Here is a 20,331-nt window from a genome sequence, read left to right as displayed (position 1 = left end):
GCCTATATTACTGGGAGAGACACACAGAGCTCACATCCAGCCTATATTAGTAGAAGAGACACACAGACCTCACATCCAGCCTATATTACTGGGAGAGACACACAGAGCTCACATCCAGCCTATATTAGTAGGAGAGACACACAGACCTCACATCCAGGTTATATTACTGGGAGAGACAGACAGACCTCACATCCAGTCTATATTACTGGGAGAAACACACAGACCTCACATCTAGCCTATATTACTGGGAGGGACACACAGAGCTCACATCCAGCCTATATTACTGGGAGAGACACACAGACCTCACATCCAACCTATATTACTGGGAGAGACACACAGACCTCACATACAGCCTATATTACTGGGAGAGACACACAGAGCTCACATCCAGCCTATATTACTGGGAGGGACACACAGCGCTCACATCCAGCCTATATTACTGGGAGAGACACACAGAGCTCACATCCAGCCTATATTACTGGGAGAGACACACAGAGCTCACATCCAGCCTATATTACTGGGAGGGACACAGAGCTCACATCCAGCCTATATTACTGGGAGAGACACACAGAGCTCACATCCAGCCTATACTACTGGGAGGGACACACAGAGCTCACATCCAGTCTATATTACTTGGAGAGACACACAGAGCTCACATCCAGCCTATATTACTGGGAGGGATACACAGAGCTCACATCCAGACTATATTACTGGGAGACACACAGAGCTCACATCCAGCCTATATTACTAAGACGGACACACAGAGCTCACATCCAGCCTATATTACTGGGAGAGACACACAGAGCTCACATCCAGCCTATATTACTGGGAGAGACACACAGAGCTCACATCCAGCCTATATTACTGGGAGGGGCACACATAGCTCACATCCAGCCTATATTACTGGGAGAGACACACAGAGCTCACATCCAGCCTATATTACTGGGAGAGACACACATAGCTCACATCCAGCCTATATTACTGGGAGAGACACACAGAGCTCACATCCAGCCTATATTAGTAGGAGAGACACACAGACCTCACATCCAGCCTATATTACTGGGAGAGACACACAGAGCTCACATCCAGCCTATATTAGTAGGAGAGACACACAGACCTCACATCCAGCCTATATTACTGGGAGAGACACACAGACCTCACATCCAGTCTATATTACTGGGAGAAACACATAGACCTCACATCCAGACTATATTACTGAGAGAGACACACAGACCTCACATCCAGCCTATATTACTGGGAGAGACACACAGACCTCACATCCAGTCTATATTACTGGGAGAAACACATAGACCTCACATCCAGACTATATTACTGAGAGAGACACACAGAGCTCACATCCAGCCTATATTACTGGGAGACACACAGAGCTCACATCCAGCCTATATTACTGGGAGAGACACACAGAGCTCACATCCAGCCTATATTACTGGGAGGGACACAGAGCTCACATCCAGCCTATATTACTGGGAGAGACACACAGAGCTCACATCCAGCCTATATTACTGGGAGGGACACACAGAGCTCACATCCAGTCTATATTACTTGGAGAGACACACAGAGCTCACATCCAGCCTATATTACTGGGAGAGACACACAGCGCTCACATCCAGCCTATATTACTGGGAGAGACACACAGAGCTCACATCTAGCCTATATTACTGGGAGAGACACACAGAGCTCACATCCAGCCTATATTACTGGGAGAGACACACAGAGCTCACATCCAGCCTATATTACTGGGAGACACACAGAGCTCACATCCAGCCTATATTACTGGGAGAGACACACAGAGCTCACATCCAGCCTATATTACTGGGAGGGACACAGAGCTCACATCCAGCCTATATTACTGGGAGAGACACACAGAGCTCACATCCAGCCTATATTACTGGGAGGGACACACAGAGCTCACATCCAGTCTATATTACTTGGAGAGACACACAGAGCTCACATCCAGCCTATATTACTGGGAGAGACACACAGCGCTCACATCCAGCCTATATTACTGGGAGGGACACACAGCGCTCACATCCAGCCTATATTACTGGGAGAGACACACAGATCTCACATCCAGCCTATAATACTGGGAGAGACACACAGAGCTCACATCCAGCCTATATTACTGGGAGAGACACACAGAGCTCACATCCAGTCTATATTACTGGGAGGGACACACAGCGCTCACATCCAGCCTATATTACTGGGAGGGACACACAGACCTCACATCCAGCCTATATTACTGGGAGACACACAGACCTCACATCCAGCCTATATTACTGGGAGAGACACAGAGCTCACATCCAGCCTATATTACTGGGAGAGACACACAGAGCTCACATCCAGCCTATATTACTGGGAGGGATACACAGACCTCACATCCAGACTATATTACTGGGAGACACACAGAGCTCACATCCAGCCTATATTACTGGGAGAGACACACAGAGCTCACATCCAGCCTATATTACTGGGAGGGGCACACATAGCTCACATCCAGCCTATATTACTGGGAGAGACACACATAGCTCACATCCAGCCTATATTACTGGGAGAGACACACAGAGCTCACATCCAGCCTATATTACTGGGAGAGACACACAGAGCTCACATCCAGCCTATATTAGTAGAAGAGACACACAGACCTCACATCCAGCCTATATTACTGGGAGAGACACACAGAGCACCCAGTTCAGACATAGAATGGAGTTCCAAACGTTATTCCTTAATATATTACTGGGAGAGACACACAGAGCTCACATCCAGCCTATATTACAGGGAGAGACACACATAGCTCACATCCAGCCTATATTACTGGGAGAGACACACAGAGCTCACATCCAGCCTATATTAGTAGAAGAGACACACAGACCTCACATCCAGCCTATATTACTGGGAGAGACACACAGAGCTCACATCCAGCCTATATTAGTAGGAGAGACACACAGACCTCACATCCAGGTTATATTACTGGGAGAGACAGACAGACCTCACATCCAGTCTATATTACTGGGAGAAACACACAGACCTCACATCCAGCCTATATTACTGGGAGGGACACACAGAGCTCACATCCAGCCTATATTACTGGGAGAGACACACAGACCTCACATCCAGCCTATATTACTGGGAGAGACACACAGACCTCACATACAGCCTATATTACTGGGAGAGACACACAGAGCTCACATCCAGCCTATATTACTGGGAGGGACACACAGCGCTCACATCCAGCCTATATTACTGGGAGAGACACACAGAGCTCACATCCAGCCTATATTACTGGGAGAGACACACAGAGCTCACATCCAGCCTATATTACTGGGAGGGACACAGAGCTCACATCCAGCCTATATTACTGGGAGAGACACACAGAGCTCACATCCAGCCTATACTACTGGGAGGGACACACAGAGCTCACATCCAGTCTATATTACTTGGAGAGACACACAGAGCTCACATCCAGCCTATATTACTGGGAGGGATACACAGAGCTCACATCCAGACTATATTACTGGGAGACACACAGAGCTCACATCCAGCCTATATTACTAAGACGGACACACAGAGCTCACATCCAGCCTATATTACTGGGAGAGACACACAGAGCTCACATCCAGCCTATATTACTGGGAGAGACACACAGAGCTCACATCCAGCCTATATTACTGGGAGGGGCACACATAGCTCACATCCAGCCTATATTACTGGGAGAGACACACAGAGCTCACATCCAGCCTATATTACTGGGAGAGACACACATAGCTCACATCCAGCCTATATTACTGGGAGAGACACACAGAGCTCACATCCAGCCTATATTAGTAGGAGAGACACACAGACCTCACATCCAGCCTATATTACTGGGAGAGACACACAGAGCTCACATCCAGCCTATATTAGTAGGAGAGACACACAGACCTCACATCCAGCCTATATTACTGGGAGAGACACACAGACCTCACATCCAGTCTATATTACTGGGAGAAACACATAGACCTCACATCCAGACTATATTACTGAGAGAGACACACAGACCTCACATCCAGCCTATATTACTGGGAGAGACACACAGACCTCACATCCAGTCTATATTACTGGGAGAAACACATAGACCTCACATCCAGACTATATTACTGAGAGAGACACACAGAGCTCACATCCAGCCTATATTACTGGGAGACACACAGAGCTCACATCCAGCCTATATTACTGGGAGAGACACACAGAGCTCACATCCAGCCTATATTACTGGGAGGGACACAGAGCTCACATCCAGCCTATATTACTGGGAGAGACACACAGAGCTCACATCCAGCCTATATTACTGGGAGGGACACACAGAGCTCACATCCAGTCTATATTACTTGGAGAGACACACAGAGCTCACATCCAGCCTATATTACTGGGAGAGACACACAGCGCTCACATCCAGCCTATATTACTGGGAGGGACACACAGCGCTCACATCCAGCCTATGTTACTGGGAGAGACACACAGATCTCACATCCAGCCTATAACACTGGGAGAGACACACAGAGCTCACATCCAGCCTATATTACTGGGAGAGACACACAGAGCTCACATCCAGCCTATATTACTGGGAGAGACACACAGAGCTCACATCCAGCCTATATTACTGGGAGGGACACACAGCGCTCACATCCAGCCTATATTACTGGGAGAGACACACAGAGCTCACATCCAGCCTATATTACTGGGAGGGACACACAGAGCTCACATCCAGCCTATATTACTGGGAGACACACAGAGCTCACATCCAGCCTATATTACTGGGAGAGACACACAGAGCTCACATCCAGCCTATATTACTGGGAGACACACAGACCTCACATCCATCCTATATTACTGGGAGGGACACACAGAGCTCACATCCAGCCTATATTACTGGGAGAGACACATAGACCTCACATCCAGCCTATATTACTGGGAGAGACACACAGACCTCACATCCAGCCTATATTACTGGGAGAGACACACAGCGCTCACATCCAGCCTATATTACTGGGAGAGACACACAGAGCTCACATCCAGCCTATATTACTGGGAGAGACACACAGAGCTCACATCCAGCCTATATTACTGGGAGAGACACACAGAGCTCACACCCAGCCTATATTACTGGGAGAGACACACAGAGCTCACATCCAGCCTATATTACTGGGAGAGACACACAGAGCTCACATCCAGCCTATATTAGTAGGAGAGACACACAGACCTCACATCCAGCCTATATTACTGGGAGAGACACACAGAGCTCACATCCAGCCTATATTAGTAGGAGAGACACACAGACCTCACATCCAGCCTATATTACTGGGAGAGACACACAGACCTCACATCCAGTCTATATTACTGGGAGAAACACATAGACCTCACATCCAGACTATATTACTGAGAGAGACACACAGACCTCACATCCAGCCTATATTACTGGGAGAGACACACAGACCTCACATCCAGTCTATATTACTGGGAGAAACACATAGACCTCACATCCAGACTATATTACTGAGAGAGACACACAGAGCTCACATCCAGCCTATATTACTGGGAGACACACAGAGCTCACATCCAGCCTATATTACTGGGAGAGACACACAGAGCTCACATCCAGCCTATATTACTGGGAGGGACACAGAGCTCACATCCAGCCTATATTACTGGGAGAGACACACAGAGCTCACATCCAGCCTATATTACTGGGAGGGACACACAGAGCTCACATCCAGTCTATATTACTTGGAGAGACACACAGAGCTCACATCCAGCCTATATTACTGGGAGAGACACACAGCGCTCACATCCAGCCTATATTACTGGGAGGGACACACAGCGCTCACATCCAGCCTATGTTACTGGGAGAGACACACAGATCTCACATCCAGCCTATAACACTGGGAGAGACACACAGAGCTCACATCCAGCCTATATTACTGGGAGAGACACACAGAGCTCACATCCAGCCTATATTACTGGGAGAGACACACAGAGCTCACATCCAGCCTATATTACTGGGAGGGACACACAGCGCTCACATCCAGCCTATATTACTGGGAGAGACACACAGAGCTCACATCCAGCCTATATTACTGGGAGGGACACACAGAGCTCACATCCAGCCTATATTACTGGGAGACACACAGACCTCACATCCATCCTATATTACTGGGAGGGACACACAGAGCTCACATCCAGCCTATATTACTGGGAGAGACACATAGACCTCACATCCAGCCTATATTACTGGGAGAGACACACAGACCTCACATCCAGCCTATATTACTGGGAGAGACACACAGAGCTCACATCCAGCCTATATTACTGGGAGAGACACACAGAGCTCACATCCAGCCTATATTACTGGGAGAGACACACAGAGCTCACATCCAGCCTATATTACTGGGAGAGACACACAGAGCTCACACCCAGCCTATATTACTGGGAGAGACACACAGAGCTCACATCCAGCCTATATTACTGGGAGAGACACACAGAGCTCACATCCAGCCTATATTACTGGGAGACACACAGAGCTCATATCTAGCCTATATTACTGGGAGAGACACACAGAGCTCACATCCAGCCTATATTACTGGGAGGGACACACAGACCTCACATCCAGCCTATATTACTGGGAGAGACACAGAGCTCACATCCAGCCTATATTACTGGTAGAGACACACATACCTCACATCCAGCCTATATTACTGGGAGAGACACACAGAGCTCACATCCAGCCTATATTACTGGGAGGGACACACAGACCTCACATCCAGCCTATATTACTGGGAGAGACACACAGACCTCACATCCAGCCTATATTACTGGGAGAGACACACAGACCTCACATCCAGCCTATATTACTGGGAGGGACACACAGCGCTCACATCCAGCCTTATGGCCAGGAAAAAAGAAAGTTTAGAGAATGAAGATCTATAAATTTAGAATATGAGAACAGGACATGAGAAAGGATAGAAATCATTACATAAAGATGGAAGAAGATGTACAACGGTGAGAAGAAGACAAAAGTGAATTGAGAGTGTGAAGAAAGAGATCGATAAAGCAAATTATAAAGGAAGGAGATCAATAACATAAATGTGATGACAAAGTAAGGCGCTCTAGAACATAAAGATGATAAAAGAAGGACATCTAGGACACAAATGTGATGATAAAGGAAGGAGAGCTAGAACATAAATGGGATAATAAAAAAAGCATATCCAGAGAGGCCGTACTGGGCCCAGCCTTAAAAGGGAGGCCGACATCACCGGGTTAGGACGGGAATAAAAAGGGGAATAAGTGATTGGGGTTAGGCAGGGGTTAACGATATTTATAGGGGGGCTGGAAATAGAGGATTTTGAGTTGTGCATTGTGAGTGTAGTTAGTGGGGACGGGAACAATAAGGGGTTTATAAGGGGTGGTCAGTTAGTGGGGTCATCCATTTTGGGCACAAAAAACGGAACAATCTTCCACCCACCCTCCTAATTTTTCTTTTCTTGTCATAGCCGCATAGCGAAGGGGAGGAGGGTCCTCGAAGTTGGAATTTGGGGTTTGTGGCGGAACGGTGTAGGGGGGACCCGTAAGGTTCTAGACCCCTCATGTGGACTCTTTATATTCCGGCGGCTAGAAGAATCCCATGGTAGGCCTGGTGGGCCGCGGGTTGGGGGCGTGTGTTCAGATGAGACCAGGTTGTTTATTAACTGGTGCCTTCGAGCCGGTGCTTGAGCGGCTGGGCGGTAAAACATCAGTCTGGGTATAGTTTGGGTAGAATACCCGTCGGCAGGATTGGGGCTTCGAGGACCACCCTCCGGTTCTGTTGAGTACATTTCTGCTATTTATGTTGTTTTTGTTACAATAAAAGGCTGCTGGAGCCAATAAAATCCATATTGGTGTGCAGTCTGTTTATTTCAGGGAAGGTAAGGGTGGGGGGGGGGTTATTTAAAGTCTTCATTAATGACTCGACCATACCTGTGGTCAAGAACATAAAGAAGATGATAAAAGAAGGAGATCTAGAAAATAAAGGTGATGATAATGGAAGAAGATGTAAAGGATAAAAGAGATGATAAAGGAAGGAGATCTAGAACATAAAAGTGACAAAAAAAAGATCTAGGACATAAAGATGATAAAATAAGGAAATCTAGGACACAAATGTGATGATAAAGGAAGGAGAGCTAGAACATAAAGGAGATGATAAGACAAAGATATCTAGAAAACAAAGATTAAAAAGGAAGGAGATTTAGTAAACAAAGGAACAAAGGTGATGATAAATGAAGGACATCTAGAACATAAATGTTATGATAAAAGAAGGAGATCTAGAAAATAAAAGGTGCTCATAACGGAAGGCGATCTAGAGCATAAAAGTGACAAATCAAGATCTAGAGCATAAAGGTGATAAAGGAAGGATATACAGAGCATACAGATGATTATAAACAAACGCGGTCTAGCATATAAAGATCATTATGAAAGAATAGATATAGAACATAAAGGTGATAAAAATGGAGGATTAGAACATAAAAGACAATAAAGGAAGAAGGTTGAAAAAATATATGTAATAGTAAAGGAAGGAGATTTACAACAAAGGTGATAACAGGAGTGCTAAAAAATAAAGGAGATAAAAGAAAGATCTAGAGCATAAAGATGATGAAAGAGGAAGGTGTTCTAGAACATACAGATTATAAAGGCTGTAAAGCAACTCCATAGACATATGTGGGGATCAAGAATAAAAAAAACTAATGGGGAAGAGATCAAGAAAGTAAAGATCATGTAAGGAGATGAAAATATAAAGGAAAGCAGGCAATGAGATAACAGACTTTAAGATAAGGTAGAGGCAGATTTAGAACATAACTACAATGTAGATAAGATAACAAACACATAAGCTGATGTAGGGAGGAGAGCAAGAACACAAGGATGAAACCATGAAAGGAAAGAAAGAGGATGTAATGATGAGTAAAAAGCAGATCATGGATAAAAAGATAAAAAAGTATAATGATGTGACCAAGAGACAAGTGGATGGAGAGTGTAAATGTGGTGAAAGAAAGAGAGAATGAAACAGAGAATTAAAGAGAGAGAGAGAAAGAAAGAGAGAATGAGACAAAGAAAGAGAGAAAGAAAAAATAAAGACAGAAAGAAAGAGAGAGAAAGAAAGAGAAAGAAAGAGAGAGAAAGAATGAAAGAAAGAAGATGAGAGAAAGAAAGTGAGAAAGAAAGAGAAAGATAGAAAGAAAGAGAGAAAAAGAAAGAAAGTGAGAGAGAAAGAAAAAGAAAGAAGAATGAGAGAAAGAAAGAAAGAGAGAAAGAAAGAGAAAGAAATAAAAAAGAAAGAAAAAGAGAGAAAGAAAATAAGAGAAAGAAAAAAAGAAAAAGAGAGAAAGTAAGAGAGAAAAAGAAAGAAAGAATGAGAGAAAGAAAGAAAAAAGAAAGACAGGAAGAGAGAGAGAAAGAAAGAGAGAGAAAGAATGAAAGAAAGAAAAAGAGAGAAAGAAAATGAGAGAGAAAGAAAGAGAAAGATAGAAAGAAAGAGAGTGAAAAAGAAAGGTGAGTGAGAGAGAGAAAGAAAAAGAAAGAAAGAATGAGAGAAAGAAACAGAAAGGAATAAAAAAGAAAGACAGAAAGAAAGAGAGAAAGAATGAAAGAGAAAGAAAGAGAAAGAAAAAGACCGAAAGAAAGATATAAAGAAAGAAAAAGAGAAAGCGAGAAAGAGAATGAAAGAGAGAGAGTGAGAGAAAGACAGAAAGAAAGAGAGAAAGAAACACAAAAAGAAAGACAGAAAGAAAGAGAGAAAATAGAAAGAGAGAGAATGAAAGAAAAAGAAAGAAATAAAGGGAGAGAACGAAATAAATAAATAGAGAGAATGAAAGGGAGAGAAAGAAAGAGAAAGAAAGAAAGAAAGAAAGAGAAAGAAAGAAAGAAAGAAAGAAAGAGAGAAATTATATAGTAAAGATGATATAGGAAAAAAATGAAGAACAAAAAGTTGTCGTATGGAGAAAGTCAAGATTATGGACGGAGTTCCTGAACATTACGAGGGTGCAGGGAGGATGATCAACAACATAGGATGATACAGATTATATAAAAAGACCTCAAGAACATAAAGATCATTTAGGGAGGAGATGAAAAATATAATACATAATTATTATAAAATAGAAAGATGAGGAAGGAACGAGATAAAAGACAGATTAAAAGATTGTAGAGTACAGATTAAGAGAATAATGACAATGAAGACAGAATATCAAGAACAAAAAGGGAGATCTAGAACATATTAATGATATAGGGACCAAATCAAGATTATAAGAGTGATATTGGGAGGTGATCAAGAACATAAGGAAGATCTATGAAGGAGCTCAAGAACTTAGTGCTCGATTCATCCTGCAATATTCACCAGAATTCTGGGGGGAACTGCTTAAAATTCGATTGCAATTTTGTGTGTGTGATTTTTGTTGTTTTTACACCAGTTCTGATCAACTTTTTGAAAGTGATCAGAGCTGATGGATGTGGCCAAGCACGACTGCCAAAAGTTATCATAATTTACTGGGGAGATGGCACACAGCAGTTGAAAGATACAAAGATACGCCAAATTCATTAAGACGTGCACGCATCTTAGAGAATCCAGCGCTTCTTACTCCAGTGCTCCCTTTATAAACACAAGGATAGACAATATAAAAAAAATGCTGCAATGAGAATATTCGAGAAATACAAGCTCACTAATAATTCCAGGCTTGAAGCTTAGTCTTTGATATCTCCCTGATCTAAAACTCACTAGTATTATATGTTTCTGATCTTGCAAATCTGCTGGACTGTCTACGGAATCCATGTCAGGAAGTTGTTAATTTTATTTGTTGTTTAGTTATGTTTTGCAAAAAGTTAATTCATAAGCACTTGATCTGACCAATAAAATATACTGCTTGATGTATCAACACTAACAAACTGGAGGGTCAAAATATGTGCATTTTCTTAAAATTGTTATTACTATCTATATGTCCTTACATTTTGTAAGGCATGATTTCAAGATTTGTTAACTACAAAACCTAATAAAAATCATTTGAATAGAGAAGGAAAGTGGATTAGTGATATCATTCTTCAGAAGGAAAGAAAATGAGAATGTAAAGAAGAGGGAAGGAGATCATCCATACAAAGATGAAAGAAGATGGACATTGAGGGAATGAAGAGGAGAGTGGATTAAGATCATGAAGATACAGAAGATTTATACTATTAAGACTGGGAAAGGTGGCACGAGGCAGAAAAATTATCGTGATGGAGGAAGGAGGTGAAGTAAGAATATTGGAGGAAGAAGAGGAAGAAGACACCCCGTGTAATGAACAAGGTTGAGGGACACGTCGCATATCTTTCCTGCATATCTCATCTTTACTTTGTGGTTACCAGTAAGAGTTGATAATGGGAAGTTGAAACATTGAAGAGCTAATGAAAGGATTCGGTAGTAATACTTATTAATGAGTTCATAACTCCCTCAACATCCGAACTAGACATGTCCGACAGCAGCTTTATGGGGCAGACACACAAGCCTGAGAGGTCTGCACAATGCCAAGCGTCTGCTGGATTGGTGTAAAGCCTCCACAAAATTTATGAATATTCACCTATTCAAATATTTATATACTGTACTTCTGGTAGATGTTTGCCGAAATGTGGAAGAGGAACCATGAGCTGGGGACAGTTTTCACCGTTTTAACTCCTTCTAGTGAATCGAAATCCAATACTAGAGCAAACAGTCAGCACAATACTACTGTGGCTTCAACTTTGGGGCACAATGAAAATGATTCCTAAAAGTTCCCCAATAATGCATCCATGGCAATAATGTATATAAGAGAAAGGGGTGGGAACAAGGGTCAAAGTGGGGTGCTTTTTTGGCGAGATCTTTGGTCTTTAAGGAGGAAGGGTCTTGGCAGGGGCAGACAGGCCAATGAGTACAACCTAAGCATCTACATAGGGACCCAAGAAGTAAGGAGGTATATATCCACCTCCAACACAGCGCATTATGATGAGCGATCGGATTGCAAAGAACCCCTTTATTGCTCTTGCACAGTGGCCCTCTTGTGTCTGTGTCCATTTTTGGGTCTGGGTATCCATTTTTTGCAAATCTAGGTATACATTAGTTGCAAATCTCAATGGGCCCTATTTGGAGGTGACTTGGGGAGCACTCACTAGGCACTAGGATGTCTCAATGACTTTGGGATTGTGGGGAACCAGAACTCCTAAGCTGTCCCACAAGCTAGGGAACCCTATGCTATCCCTAAACTCAGGGATACTCCTAATGGTGGAGATGCCTGATTCTCCTTCCTGGTTCTGCTCCTGTCCAGTTCTGATCTGATTTCGCCTCCCCTTAGAGAGGGACGAGACAAGAGTGTGATGAAACCCACAGATAAAAACAGACAAGGGAAAACCAAAACTCTGTCACACAGCACGCACACACAAAGGTAAAGACAATAAGAGGTTTAGGAGGAAAAACAAAAGCATCAAGGAAGTATAAAATAACAGGGGTAAACACAACTGCTCCAAGCAATGAGCACAACTTAAGTACAACTTTCTGTCTGGGACACCACACCTCACAGACCAACATAGAATAAACTATAGCTGGCATGGGTAGAAGGATTCCACCAGTATAAATAGGAGGGGAGCAGATATGATTGGTCTCTACACAACATGTGATTAAAGGAGCAAGCAGACCAGCAGAAATTAACTCTTGCTAGCCTGCCTATGAATCAGCACACAGCAGGTCGAGTTTGTCCCCCCCTCCCCGCCGCATAACACCAAAAATGAATATGGATGGCCTAGTACTGATTTTGCATTGCATGCTGGGAGTTGTAGTTCTGCAAGCAATGGAAATCCACACGATGCTTTATAATATCACATTTTGGGGATGTGATTGCCTCTGGAGCTGCTTCTTTTTCGATGTATGTGACAGTGATCTCCGCATCTGTTTACCCCATACATTATGCATACGATCACATGCGCGTTTTGTCTGCCGAGCTGTTTTCATAAATCATTAACTCCTTTTGCTTCTGAGCACAAATAGAATGTGCGACGAGCATCTGTCACTTTACACCCGTCAGCATCCGCAGCCATTGCTATATTAGGATCACGCCGAGCCGAACCGACCGGGTATGAAAAGGGGATTGATTTTTTTTTCCCAACATAAGTAATGATCCTCGACAAGAGCTCCCCGACCTTCACACCCAGCGCATTCCCGTCAGCTCCACTCAGCGAAACGCAGGGCATTGCCTAGCAACGTCCAGTGCAGGGGGCTGCAGCCATGCTGGTATGCATAGACTGCGTCCATACAAATAGCACAGAAACTCCGCGCAATACCTGGGCATTCAGCAGCGACTGCAATTAACCAGCACAATCACCGGGTCAGGGATGCTGAGATATATAGAAGCTTGCAGGCAGATGTCTTAGCTTGCCAACTGAACGTCTCTGCGGATTTCATCCTTGGAGATTGAGTTTTGCAACTGGGCAATTGTACATTAAGAATCACTGGACTGGGGGGGAATGTTCCGAAATGACCAGATACAACACTTACAGAATCTAGGAAGCTGAGATATACTACATGGACATTATTATTATTATTGGGAACCCTACATATTCCACCCGGACGGGCTTTATGAGCCTCCATTCTACATCTATAGACAGTAATATGGATGCAGTCTCCACTTTGCAGATACAACAAATCCGGCTCTTCTTTCAAAAATGTCTATAATATTTTGGAAGCGTCTATGGGAATTTTTGCTCCTTCTGTGACACCCTGGCTGGGCCAGGTAGTCACAGATAGGGCCCCGCATTACACCTGTCCCTCATAGGTAACACACAGCCAAACATTAAAATCCTAGTCACCCCCCTGAGGTCTTGATGGACACACCAGGGGGCAGAACCAGGCGGTTGGAAGACGCCCACCGAGGAGTTCAGACAGCCTGAGGCGGGAAAGCAAACAGAAGCCAGATAAGTTTGAGAGTTCAAGTTGGAGAGGTGTGTGGGCTGGAAGAACCCAATTTGAGCAGGTACCAGGGTAGGAACCCTGGTACCTTTGGCTAGGAGGCAGACTGCAGGAAACCGGAGCACAAAGGGGGTACTCAGACCCTGAAGCTAGGTCCAGAAGCTACTGGGGGCTAGCTAATTAACTGATTGCGGCCAGGACTAGAGGTCCTGTCCCACCCAAAGTCCCGACTGAAGGCAACAGCCCAACGAGGGGGATAAGCAGCCACCGCCACGGCTCAGAGATCCCACGGGCCAGCGTCTGCGGGCAAAGGGCTCCTTAGGCGACCACGAGTCGGGAGTGGGACTCCTGAAGTTGCAAAGCACAGGCAGTCCACCATCCAACACAGGTGCGGGAGAAAGACAGATACCACCAGCTGGGTGGGGGACCAGACTGCAGCCGGCTGCGGGCACCGACCACCATCACCTTGGTTTACCAGAGACTCGTGTGTTTACTAATAGTGAGTACAACAGCACCCTCCGGTCGCCCATCTCCCTGCACCGCCAAACACCCCCAATGGGTCCCATGGCCACCATCCCTGCCCACGGAGGGGTTAACAACTTGCTGCCAAACATCTCCACCGGGTGCCCTGTAACTGCAGCGGTGGTGTCCATTTTCACCACATCCCGTGGGTGGCATCACAAACTTAACACGGCTCCGGCCGTACATCTACGTCCCCAAACCACAACCCCCCTTTCAGTTGAAGTGACCGCGAGACCCCCGGGTCCGGAGACCCTAGAGCCACCCACTGAAGGTCCGGATCCGAGCGGCTAGGCTGCCGAGCACGAGGCGGTACACTTCACCCAGAAGAGCATTTGTGAGGTCAGAGAGTGATTTTGGGGAAGAGGGCCGGGCTCTCAATCTCTGTTCTATTTCATCCCTGTGGTGTTGGATGGGTTTGGGCCCAGGCTCTGTGCGGCCGGTCATGTTCTCCCCTCCATGTCTGTATGGACATTGTGCACTGGGCACAGTCATTGGGGACAGAAAAGTGTCATTCCTTAACTGTTCCCACAAAGCCGGAAACTACAATTATCCGCAATGTCTTGTGCTGAAGAGTTAAGATTTCCCTTACTGGAACTAAAGGGCCATGGCCTCCCCCTGATAACAGACTGAAGCATCATCCTCCTCCACCATCTGTATAGCGGGCACAATGCAGTCAGGGGGTAACATCCTCCATTCACCAAACCCAGACTCCCCCATCAGCCGCAGATAGAGAAGTGTGATCAGTCACTGCACAGAACATGTCTCCTCCAGAGTCCAGTGGTGACAGCTTTACACCGCTCCATCCAATGCTCAGCATTGTGCTTAGTGATGTACGGCTTAGCATTGTGCTTGGTGATGTACGGCTCAGCATTGTGCTTGGTGATGTACGGCTCGGCATTGTGCTTGGTGATGTACGGCTTAGCATTGTGCTTGGTGATGTACGGCTCAGCATTGTGCTTGGTGATGTACGGCTCAGCATTGTGCTTGGTGATGTACGGCTCAGCATTGTGCTTGGTGATGTATGGCTCAGCATTGTGCTTGGTGATGTATGGCTCGGCATTGTGCTTGGTGATGTACGGCTCGGCATTGTGCTTGGTGATGTACGGCTCGGCATTGTGCCTGGTGATGTATGGCTCAGCATTGTGCTTGGTGATGTACGGCTCGGCATTGTGCTTGGTGATGTACGGCTCGGCATTGTGCTTAGTGATGTACGGCTCGGCATTGTGTTTGGTGATGTACGGCTCGGCATTGTGCTTAGTGATGTACGGCTCGGCATTGTGCTTGGTGATGTATGGCTTCATGCAGCTAGAGGAAATCTGGACTCTGCACTTATGGGGTCAGCAGAACGGTGATGACTTTTCTGCCCTCTGCTCCTTAGCACTCGCCCCGCTGTTGGGTAATGTTATGGGGTCTCCACTTTGTGGCTGTGTTGCTGCGGTTCCTTCCACTTCTCAGTAGTATCACGTACAGGTGATAGAAGAATCAAGAGGAAGAAATGTCATGAACAGATTTGTTACCCCGGTGGCTCCTATTACAGGACTGCACTGGTATCAGTGGGCTCTGCAATCACTCTGCATTGTGGGGCCCAGAAGTAATGCACCAGGGGCAAAGGAGCCAGGATGTTATACACCAGGAATGATGGAGTTGGATAGTATACATCAGGGCAATGGGGACAGATGTTAAATCTGGATGTTATACACCAGAGGCAACAGGCGCCCAGGTGTTATCCATCGGGGACAATGTGTCTGAAAGTTTTACACTGGGGGTAATGGGTCCAGATGTTATACACTGAGGATAATGGGTCTGGATCTTATACACTGGGGGCAATAAGGCCGGATGTTTTACACCAGGAATGATAGGGCTGGATGGTATACATTAGGGCAATAGGCACAGATGATAAGCACTGGGGGCAATAGGACCAGATGTTATATACCAGGAATGATAGGACTGGTTGTACTGGCATAACTTGAAACTTCTGGGCCCCAATGCAAAGCTCCAACAGGGCCCCTGATTATTGCAAGTCTTTAATTGCATTGGTCTTTTCATATAGACCAAAGACTTTTTGGACCCTTTAGGCTTCAGGGCTCGGGTGTGATTGCAAATCCTGAACCTATTGCAGTTTTGCCTCTAAGTGGATGGTATACATTAGGGCAATGGGGACAGATGTTATAAACTGGGGGTAATAGGACTGGCTGTTATACACCAGAGGCAACATGGCTGAATCTTTTACACCAAGAATTATAGGGTTGGATCGGATGGTATACATTTGGGCAATCTGGATAGATGTTTAGCAGTGGGGGCAATGGGACTGGATGTTCTACACCAGGAATGATTGGGCTGGATGGTATACATTAGGGCAATGAGTCCGTATGTTATATATGGAGCAATAAGGCTGGATGTTCTACACCAGGAATGATTGGGCTGGATGGTATACATTTGGGCAATCTGGACAGATGTTTAGCAATGGGGGCAATGGGACTGGATGTTCTACACCAGGAATGATTGGGCTGGATGGTATACATTAGGGCGATGAGTCCGGATGTTATATATGGAGCAATAAGGCTGGATGTTCTACTCCAGGAATGATTGGGCTGGATGGTATACATTAGGGCGATGCGGACAGATGTTATATATGGAGCAATAAGGCTGGATGTTCTACACCAGGAATGATTGGGCTGGATGGTATACATTAGGGCGATGCGGACAGATGTTAAGCATTGGGGGAATGCAGCTGGATGTAAAACATGAATTCAATGATTGGGACTTGTGGCCCATTAATTTTCCCCAGTTTATAAGAAGCTGTGTGCATCATCTTCCAACTGTAAAGCTGCTTTATCTACTGATTGTCACAAAGCATCTGCTGAATGACAAATTTACCCCAACTAAGTGGCTCCATATTCTCCACTCGGAAGGCAACACCCTGATAGACATCTGCGACCTGTGCTGTAAAGCAAAATGTCACAAAAGATTTATCAAACCATCTAAATAAAAGAAAAACTGGTCTTGGTGCCCATAGAAGCCAATCAAAAAGAAGCTTTCATTTCATACTTTTCTTACTGTGCTGTGATTGGTTGCTTTGGGCAGCAAGGCCAGTTTTACTGTTTAGAAAGTTTTCATTAATTGTCCCAATATGTGGATACAGAGGAAAAAGTTGCTAAAAACAGTCTTTGGCGTTTTACTTTGCCAATAACCAAACTCTGGGCCTCATTTATTAAAACTCTGTTTGTTGTCAATAGTGACCAATCACAGCACAGGTTTCTTTTCTACCTGAGCTATTTACAAAATGAAAGCTGAACTCTGATTGGTTGCTATGGGCAACAAACTGAATTTTAGTAAATGAGGCCTAGTGTTTCCCTTATTGTTGAGAAACTACAAAGCCCAGCATGTTCTAATATAAAGTGAACCAGCTGCTAAACATTATGGACAAGTGGTTATTGTAGCCCACTGAATGCTCCTCAGTACCTCCAAACTGAAAACTTTGGGGATGGTGTCCAAATCCCTTCTGTACAAAGGCCAGAAAAGGATGTCCACGATGAAATATGTCCATGACAGTTAGTGTGCACCTGATACTGCAATTTCAAGGCTGCTCATTCTATCAAATATATATATCTATATATACATATATACAGAGAGAGAAAGTATATAGCATATTCAATGCATCCATTGTGTTGTTAAAAATTCTATTCACTGACATATCTGCTTCTGGGAAAGCTGGGTGACTGACAACGCATATAGTTTCCATAGCTGAGGCTGTCACCAGGCTTTCCCAGACTCCAGATTGGCGAATTTGCCAGCAGTAGTGGGGGGTACCATCAATAGTTTCATTGAAAGCTTCCCTGAGAGAGGCCATATTGACCCAACTTTCCCAGAAGCAGATACCGAAAAGACTGCTTAATTCATGACAACTTGGCAGAGAGCATATAGCATATTCAATGCAGACATCACATTGTTAAAAATTCTATTCACTGACATCTATTTCTGGGAAAGCTGGGTGACTAAGAACCATATAGTTTCCATAAACTGGGGTTGTCACCAAGCTTTCCCAGACTCCAGAATGGCGAATTTGCCAGCAATAGTGGGTACCATCAGTAATTTCATTGAAATCTTCCCTGAGAGAAGCCATAGTGGAGGCCATATTCACCCAACTTTCCCAGAAGCAGATACTGAAAAGACTGCTCAATTTATGACAACTTGTGAGAAGACGACATTGTTAGGATTTTAGGGGGATTTGGTGCCTTGTATGGCATTGTATACCCATATATGCAGGGTGCGCCCCTATTTCTATACTGACCTTTATTGCAGGTGACAGCGTGCAGAACGGCTGCGACCAGAAGCACCGACAGGCAGACGACTCTCCGGATCATTCTTAGCTGTCGTCGGTGGTCTTGATGGACTTACAGGGGGCTATCTGGCTCTGTTATTCAGCGCGGTCTCCAGATCACATACGACGCTTCTGTAAGGAAAGAATGAACAGGAAAATCCCCCAAAATCAATCCAGATGAACGATTTCTAGCCGTGACATCGCAGACAGTCTTGTCTCCCTGCCAGACGGCCGTCTCTTTACTACCAGCAGTAACGCAGGCTGTACAAGGGTTAAACATAATATTACATTTTTGCAAAGACCCCATGCTACATAATTACCCCTCTACAAGTCCTGTGCTGTCACACTGTCACACAAGGTCTAAATCCTCTGCAGTCTCACTGTAATCTCAATGTCACAGGTTGCATAGTGCCCCCCATTTTCTATCCCTGTACCCCCCCTCCCCAATCCTGGGATCTGCAACCTGCCCATCTGCTCCCTGTGCGGCGGGATTATGCACGGATGGAGATGCTGTACCAATGGCTCTGATGATGCGTGGGGATGCTCTGCGTATGTGATACTCTGCAGCTGCTCACCTGTAATGCTCTGTCTTGGGTGGGGGCGATTATTGACGGATTATGTCACAGGAAAAAATTACAAAAAAATAAAAAAATAAAAAATTTTGGTCAGGTTGATGGCTCCAGTGATCCGCTCAGATGTGTACTCCGGGGGGTGGGAGAAATGCTCTGCTCCAGGGGAGATGCTCTGCGTTGGGGAGGGAGATGTGAGCTTTAGGGGGGATACTTGGCTCCGGGGGAGGGTCTGTGTAATGTCCTTAGGATGGAGCAGAGTCTAGCAGCACTGCAGGATGACATCAGCCATAGACTGGCAGCTCCGCAGAACCAATGGAAAAGCTGCTGCAGGTGGTGGAGGGGAGAGGAGGGCGGCGGTGGTCCTCACCCTCCTCCCTTCCCTTACACTACCTTGTGCTTCATGTCCTCTCTGTTCTTCTCCCCTCCCTTTCCCCCACCCACCATATTACATTCTGTCTTCCCACATTAGTGTCTCCCCAAGGTCCCTACAGCCAAGACGTGAGATAAAGAGGGGGGAATTCCAAAATTTTCTAGCTAAAAATAAAATGGCGTATATAGAAAAATATAGAAAAATATGTCGTCCAGTGCACAGCTCAATATAGCTGCACGCATGGAATATAGACAGGAAGGGTATGATGCATCCGTGACCACAACAGGTGACGGCTAATGAGGAGGCGGCAATTAGTGCTAATTATTAAATCCACAGTAAAAAAAATAAGAGACTTTTCTGGAAAATATCTGAAAGATTTCCATTCATTCCTTCCAAAAATAGATTTATATATACAATGAAATTCCTGTAATCTAATAATCCAAACAAAGTAGTGAAGACCAGAGGTCAGATTAGCAGGAAAATCAGAATACAGAGTTCTCTCAATCTTTTTGTGACTGTCTGATAATCCAGAATATCTGATATTTTGGCACTTGGCAAGTCCAAA

The 20,331-nt window shown here is 45.0% G+C and overlaps 1 protein-coding gene across 4 annotated transcripts in view; it reads right to left on the bottom strand.

Annotated features, from left to right (window-relative positions):
- Positions 1-19,693, bottom strand: part of CLSTN3 (calsyntenin 3) — a 65,672-nt gene extending 45,979 nt beyond the window's left edge. Inside the window, exons 1-2 of one of the 4 annotated variants that reach the window (XM_075348279.1) lie at positions 19,400-19,693; positions 18,795-18,956 (exon numbers count right to left, since the gene is read on the bottom strand). In XM_075348279.1, the coding sequence (XP_075204394.1) occupies positions 18,795-18,867 (73 nt within the window). In that variant the 5' untranslated portion in view covers positions 18,868-18,956; positions 19,400-19,693. Of the gene's footprint in view, positions 1-18,794; positions 18,957-19,144; positions 19,225-19,287; positions 19,313-19,340; positions 19,372-19,399 lie in introns of those variants that run through there. The other 3 variants (XM_075348281.1, XM_075348282.1, XM_075348280.1) reach the window with 3 other exon arrangements.
- Between the last annotated feature and the right edge of the window lie 638 nt (positions 19,694-20,331).

The sequence above is a fragment of the Anomaloglossus baeobatrachus genome, chromosome 5 (assembly GCF_048569485.1).
Source record: "Anomaloglossus baeobatrachus isolate aAnoBae1 chromosome 5, aAnoBae1.hap1, whole genome shotgun sequence".
In the NCBI taxonomy this organism is placed as follows: Eukaryota; Metazoa; Chordata; class Amphibia; order Anura; family Aromobatidae; genus Anomaloglossus; species Anomaloglossus baeobatrachus.
The sequence above is the reverse complement of the archived record's forward strand: the minus strand, read 5'-3'. Positions and strand labels throughout refer to the sequence as shown.